Source organism: Tamandua tetradactyla, chromosome 2 (assembly GCF_023851605.1).
Source record: "Tamandua tetradactyla isolate mTamTet1 chromosome 2, mTamTet1.pri, whole genome shotgun sequence".
In the NCBI taxonomy this organism is placed as follows: domain Eukaryota; kingdom Metazoa; phylum Chordata; class Mammalia; order Pilosa; family Myrmecophagidae; genus Tamandua; species Tamandua tetradactyla.
This window is the reverse complement of record NC_135328.1, coordinates 50632420-50639912: the sequence shown is the minus strand read 5'-3', so window position 1 is coordinate 50639912 and position 7493 is coordinate 50632420. Positions and strand designations below refer to the sequence as shown.

The window sequence follows — 7493 nt, the reverse complement described above, 5'->3', positions numbered from 1 at the left end:
CCACAATCTAATTTTAGAACATTTTCATTCCTCCAAAAAGAAACTTGGTACCCATTAGCTATCACTCCCCATGCTCCTGCAAGCCTACAGCCCTAAGCAGATGTACTCCCTGTTTGTTTTGTTTTACACCTGCATAAAGGTTTTTTTTTTTTTTTTACATGGGCAGGCACCAGGAATCTAACCGAGGTCTCCGGCATGGCAGGCAAGAATTTGGGCACTGAGCCATTGTGGCCCATCAAAGGATTTTAATCCTATGTTACATATGCATTAACCATCAGAAGGGGTCAAACTAATTCTTTCCTTTAATACAAACTTGAACATTGTTTGTAAATGCCTCATTTAAAGAAGTAGGTAGGGGAAAAGCTTAGAAAAGTCCAAGTAATAAAATGTATTCAATTACTTGGGAAAGTTAAAAAAGGTAATGCAACAGTGTTACTGTATTAATTTGCTAATTCTGCTGGAAAGCAATATACCAGAAATGAAAAGACTCTGGAAAGGGGAATTTTAAGTTCCAAGATTATAGTTCTATGTCCAAACCAAGGCACCAAGAAGTTAACCTTCATTCAAGAAAGGCTGATGCTGTCCCGAACACCTATCAGCCGGGAAGGCAACTGGCTGGCACCTGCTGGTCCTGTACTCCTGGGCCTGTTTCCTGTGGGGATTCCTCACTTGGCATCTGTGGGCCTTCACTTAGCTCCTCCAGGACACGACTCTGGGTTCCGGCTTGCTCAGCATCTCATGTGAAGGCACATGGCGACATCTGCTAGGCTCCGCATCTCTAAATGTCTGGGTCTCATGTTGACTGTGTCAGCTCTGAAGCAACTGTTCTCTAAGCATCTGAATCTGAGTTTTCTCCAAAATGTTTCCCTTTTTAAAGAACTCTACTAAACTAATCAAGACCTACCTTGAATGAGTGGAGTCACGTCTCCATCTAATTCAAAGTTTACATTCACAGTTGGGTGTGTCACATCTCCATGGAGACAATATAATCAAAAGTTTCTGTCCTATGATATTGAATCAGGATTAAAAGAAATGGCTTCTCTTGTCGCTGTCCCCACATGACTGGACCAGGATTAAGACATGACTTTTCTGGGGGTACATATTAGTTTCAAATTATTCAAATGCCAAGAAAGATTTCAAATTGAGCGTTTTATTAACATGCTAGTTGTCTTTGTAACGTGCATACATACTCAGAATGATCTGCCAGGGAAAAGTAGCCTCAATTTCAGTTCTCTCTTGACCCTTCTACAACCAGGTTTAACCCCCCCACTCCACTCAGAGGGCTCTCATCAGGTCTCCTCTGACCTCAACGGGGCTAAGCCCAAGGGCCATTAGTCTCTTTTGGACCCATAAGCAGCATTCCATCACTTCCTCCTCCCACAAAGGTTCTCTATCCCTTGTTTCTAGAACCTACTCTCCTTGTCTCCTCTTTATTTCATCTGTTTCCCTCAATTTCTTGATGTCTAAACACTGGAGTGCCCCAATGGCCCACTCTGCTTTCACCCTCTTCTGATGTAATCTAATCCTGCTTTAGGGCTTTAAAAGCTACCATGCTGGCAACTCCCAAAGGTTTGTCTGCAGTTCAGACTGTGGGCCTTGAGCTGGACTCCTGCCAATTCAACCTGGACGTCCACCTCAGACTCAGCATGTCTAACAACCCGTATCATCAGCACGAAGCTACTGCAGCTTTCTGTCCCCATCCTTCCTCCAGCCCAAAGCCTGGGACTCGAGTCCTCTTTCATTCACACCTCACATTCATTTGAAAAGCAAATCCTGTCACTCTACCTCGCGCTATATCCATGCATCCAACCACTTCTCACTACCTCCGTCACCACCAGCTTTGTTCAAGCCACCATCATTCCACACCTGGATTATTCCAGCAGCCCGCCTCTCCTCGCTTTCAGCTTTGCCTCTTTAGTTTTTCTCTACATGGAGCCACTGTGATCTTTCCAAACATCAGACCACATCCCTTCTCTTCTCTGCCAAACCTCACTGAAGGTTTTCTAGCCAAACTCGTACCTACTCCCCACCCCCACATATCTCTCACTTCCTGGGATTTCTGCTCATGTATCAACTCCCCCACTTCTTTTCCCTCAGGGTTCTATTTTGTTTTTCATAGAATTTACCCCAGCAGACTAGTCTGAAGCTACTAAAATGTGAGTTCCATAGGGTTGCGGGTGGGTCACCAAACAGACCTGGCCTTGGAAGACACCAATAGTAACTGCTGAACGAATGAATGAAACTATCCAAGTTGTAGTGAGAATTCAATGAGAAAACAGACTTGTACAATTACTCATAATTGCTGGGCCAAGGAATATGAACCTTTTAGAGAAACTTCAGAGAAAAAAAACTATTTTTAACGCATTAAGCTAGTCCCATGAGTTTTTCCACATCAAGTATTCGTCATTCAAAACCTGCCAACTCTACAGGAATTAGGACCTCACTATTGTTTTAAATTGGATTTCTTTGGCTATTAGTCAACAACTTTTTCTTACTTTCACCAGCCTTTTGTGCACTCATGACTGGGGCCAATTTCTATAAGTTTAGGTGTGGCCAACCTTCCCTCCAGGCCCTCCTTCAAGAGGCCCCTCCTGTGATAGACGGTAGAGACCATCACCTCAAACACTCCTGTCCCCTACCCCATTCGGGCTCACGGGAAAGGTACTGACCAGAACGTGCTGTTCCTCAGAGTCCCAGCCCTGAGCCTTCATCATCATACCTTCACGCTGTCATCTTTTCTAATGCCTGCCCACCACACGGATCTGAGCTACTGCCACCTCTCCGTACCCCTTTAAATCCTTAAACTCTTCCAGTCGCCTCTTCTCACCTCCTGCAAAACCCCTTAGATCCTTGAACTCCTCCAGTCGGTTCCTCTCTTGCTTACCCCCAAACTCCTTTGCCATCCAGCAGCCTGAGGGACCTTTAAAAATTATAGATCTACTTGTCATTCCTGATTACAACCCTTCCGTAGTCTCCTAGGGCTCGAGTCAAGTTCAAACATGTACACGTCTGTCAACCACAGGAAACTGTGCCCACCAGGGTGACCCCTGCAGAGCCAGCTCACAGATGCTTTTCGACTCTTTCCTCATGGGTCTTATTTCTCCTGTGAAACCAAAGAGGGGCATGGGGACATCTGGGTACCTACCCTTTGGGGAGCACAATGGGAAGTGTTCTGGAAGATACTCAAGAGGAAAGCAAACACCAACGTCCATATTATGCAAAAGAATATGAACAGGGATGAAAAGAATCAAGACTTCCAGTGACTCAAGAAACCCCAACTATCAGGCCCAACCTGCTGGCCGCTGAATGAAAGCGTGGGGTCTGAACGCAGAACACAGAGCACACAGCACAGCCACTCACTGCAAGAAAAAAAAAAAAAAAAGTCAACTTTTAATTGCAACTGACAAAACTGCATCCAGGAATGTCTCCAAATAAGTGAACAAAAGAAACATGATAAAATTCCTCTATTGAAGAAACCACGAGTTTTCGTCAACCCCTGTGTCTCTGAGGGGCAGGCCAAGAGCAGCTTCCTGAGGCTGGCTCTGTCCCTCACACACACTTCTCATCCCAAGAGGAGGGTCGGGGAATGGGGGAAGGACCTGTTCCCCCCTCCCATCATTCTGGGAACTCTTAGAAAGTCACTGGTGGGAGAGCCTCTCCTCCTACTTCTATTCCTGTCCTAAAGGAAACGAAGACCCTCAGGCACCACCCAGATTAGGGAATCCGCCCCAGTGCCCTCCTGGGCTTTCAACCAATACATCATGCCAGTCCTCTCAGCTGGTTGTTCCCAGTGCCCAGTGTGGGAATCAAATAATAAAATATGCACTAGAAATCAAACGCCCCATAATCTCCACAATGCAAGTCACATAGCAGAAGAAACAAAATCAAACAACGGCCTTAATAAAAAGCAACGGCAGCCAGCCCTCAGAAACTCAGAAAACACGCTCAAACTCCGTCTGGTTGGTGGTGGCGGGGTTGCGGCTCTGGTTAGTGGACTGCTGGGTGATCTGGCTACCCTTTCGGCGAGGTGGTGCCAGGTACTCAAACATGGACATCAGGTGAGTGGAGAGCATGCCCTTGAGATCCGAGGGCATGGGGTCAGACCAGAAGAAGTCGTGGTTGAGGGCATCATCGCTGTCAATGCGCTGGGCAGGATCCAGCACCAGCAACTTGTCGATGAGGTCCAGCGCGTAGGGGTCCCGCACGTAGGCCTTCAGCCTGTCCTTCACCTTCCGCTTCTGACCCTTGGGCAGGACCAGCTTCTCAAACAGCTCATACTTGTCCACATTTGGCCACACCTGAAGGTGGGGGGAGGAGAAAGGGGATGATAAGAGAGGATGGAGTTAGTTCAAATGTGTGTGGCTTATCTGTTGGGTCATTTATTCAGATACTTCTGAAGCACCTAAAGGGACTAAAACAACTTCTCTACTTGAGATGCTCCCCAGACTCCCTTGAAGGAAAGCACAATCCCTTCAACGTTAAAAGCATCAGTGGCAACAGTGTATTAAGCACACACCAAGTGCCAAGCCCTTTATACCCAACGTTGAATGTGCGTATCAACCCTGATACAAGCGTGACTTCTGTTCCAGAGAAGAGAAAATCAACTCTGAGATGACAGTTCAAATGCCTTACCCAAAGCCACAGAACTACATGGTGAGAGAACCAAGACTTGCACACAGGCTGTGGGGCACTAAAGAGGAGGCCCTTTCTCTGCTGGGCAACTCTCCTGGGAGGAGCTTTCTGATATTCCGTTCCCCCACTCCTCCCCAGCCAGGGAGACTTCTGGGTCTCTGCATCCTGTGGGGATCAGGGGCCCGGGCAACTTGCGCACACACCTCAGGGGTGATGGAGCCACAGAGTTGGCTGATCAGGGCGAGCTGGTGCTGCTCCGTGTTGCCCTGCATGATAGGGCTGCGGGTCCACATCTCCGCCATGATGCACCCAGCACCCCAGAGGTCAATGGGGGGGCCGTAGTCTCGCTCTCCTGGGAAGAAGAGCGCACCAGGAGGGCCCCTTGAGCCCAAGGGCTTCCTGAGATGCAATGCCTTGGGGCTAATGGCTCAGGAAGCCCTGGCAGTGTGGGGCTGGGGCCATGTAGGGGTCCTCACCGAGCAATAGCTCTGGGGGCCGGTACCAGAGTGTCACCACACGATTCGTATAGCGGTTGGGCTGGCTGTTCTTGGCCAGACTAAAGGCCCGAGCCAGTCCAAAGTCTGCTAGCTTCAGGACTCCATCACGGGTGATGAGCACATTAGCTGCCTTCATGTCCCTGTGCAGGATCTGTGGGAAGGGATGGAGTGAGGGCTCAGCCAGGTTCCTTGGAGTCCTTTGACCACACCCATCCAGCAGTGGGCACAAAGGCCAACCCAAGTCTTAGTAACTCCTCCCCCACTTTGGTGCCCACCTTGTTTCTGTGGATGTAGTAGAGACCATTGAGTAGCATCTGCATGACCTTCTTGATCTCAGACAGTGTGAACTTGACTAAGACGTTACTCAACAGCCCAGCAAGGTCATGCTCACAGAAGTCAAACACCAAGTATATACTGCCTTTGCAACGGTTATAGGGGGAAGCTGGAACAGCAAAAATGAAGGGGGGGGGGGGGCAGGGAGAAGAAAAGAATAAAAAATCCCACATTCAACCCACTTTCCCATGGTCAGCTCCTACCCCTCTTCAACTTATGGACCACCCATGCCCTCAAGCATCCGTTTGCTTGTTCCTTCACTATTTTCTGAGTGCCTCCTCTGGGCTGGGTGCTGTGGCAAGCCCTGGGAAAGCATCAGCTACAATGAGAGAGGACCAGAGAAAGCAGTCATCACTACTACGTCTGGGTTAAACAGAGGCCATTTGGTATGTCCAGTTCCAGCTATGTAAACAAAGTTCATGCTATAAACCTCATTTGTTACCATCTGAAAATAGGGAATAAGATCCAAACAACTTACCTTTGGTTCGACAAATCTCAATCAAGTTGACGACATTCTCATGTTTTAGAAGCTGGAGGATCTTGATTTCCCTTAAAGCTGTGATAGGAAACTGGTGGGGAGAAGGGGAGGACAATAAGGGGTCAAAAGTGGGTGAGGGGGTGCAGACCAAGGAACTGCCTCTAGAATCTGTTCTAAGGAACAGAGGCTGGGAAAGAAGTAAGAACATGGGCTCTGAAATCAACTGCCTCAGACCCCCTATGGATAAAATAAGTATAACAGTAGTATGTACACTGATTCCAGACAATTAACTGAAACAGATATTTAGCACACTTTACCAAGTCACTAAATGCTCCTTAATTCCTTTCTGCCTTCCAACTTTAGCTCTATGCTTGTGTTTAACTTGCTTTGTGGTAGCAAAAACAACAAAAATAACTATTAAAAAATTCCATGGCTACAAAATTAATCTCTGGGGAACTAGACTAAGAGGGAGTGATACAGGGCGTTAATCCTCTTCAATATGTTCTCTTGAGTAGAATTCAACTTTTCAAAGCCACGTGGATGTTTTTTACATTAACCAAAACTACACACTAAAGAGAAAAGTGTTAAAAGCTCCCCTTCCCGACCCCAACCGTGTTAACAAATAAAATGTCAAACGCTTCAAAACATTCTAATTAAAATACCTAGTTTGAAGGCCAAGTTCTCTGGAATGTGGCAATTCCCAAATTACTAGATGCCAACTGAATTTCAACATGAGACTCCTAGGAAAAGTGGGTCCCCATGTCCAGTGGAGCTGGTAGGCCTGCCCACCCAACCTGTACTCACCCCCTCCTTCTCGTTCTCCATCAGCACCTTCTTCAGGGCCACCTTATCGCCAGTCTTGCGATGCCGGGCCTTAAACACTTCCCTGCAGGCCGAGAGGGGGACCCAAGAGAGCTCATCAGGCCGCTTCCGCTGGGTCCGCCCCTCCCCCACTAGAGGAAGAGGGGCAGGATAAGAGATACTCCCGGGCAGGGCGGAGTATACGGGGCAGTTGGCCACCCCACTACCTAGTATCTATGGTCCTTCTCCGATCTTCTCCGCTTCCTTCCCTCAATTCCTCCTCCTCACTCAGGCATCTATCTGGGAGAAGTCCCTCTTCCCCCAGGGGCTTCTCTCTGCAACCCTTTCCCGTACCCCACCAGAAGCCTCAGGCTCCTCCCCGCCAGAAGGCTCCGTCAGGTCCGGGTGGGATGCAGTGCGGCCTTGGGAGATAAGGGGACAAGCCCGGGGCTCGGCGGCTTCCCAACCACTTCGGGCCCGACCCCGGGCCCCCGGCGTCGGCCCTGAAGCATGCAGCCCCCGGTCTCCCCGGGCCGAGTCTTACCCAAAGGTGCCTTGACCGATCTTGGCGAGCTTCTCATATTTGGACACTTCATCACAAAACGGGCACTCCACCGAATCGTAGTGCTTTGCCATGGCCGCCTCCAGCGCACCGCCACCGCCTCCAGTAGACGCCGCCACTCCCGTCCCAGGTCCCGCTGCCGTGCTCCAGGCCCCTCCGCGGCCGCGCCACTTCCGCCTCCACGGCCACT

At 49.0% G+C, this 7493-nt stretch overlaps 1 protein-coding gene across 1 annotated transcript; it reads right to left on the bottom strand.

Annotated features, from left to right (window-relative positions):
• Positions 1–1134: 1134 nt before the first annotated feature.
• On the bottom strand, positions 1135–7493 carry CDK9 (cyclin dependent kinase 9). Its single transcript, XM_077145798.1, has 7 exons — positions 7286–7493; positions 6745–6826; positions 5941–6031; positions 5405–5571; positions 5109–5280; positions 4836–4984; positions 1135–4298 (listed from the first exon to the last, which is right to left on the bottom strand). Exons 1-7 carry the CDS (start codon positions 7375–7377, stop codon positions 3933–3935), a joined length of 1119 nt encoding a protein of 372 aa, XP_077001913.1. The 5' UTR covers positions 7378–7493; the 3' UTR covers positions 1135–3932.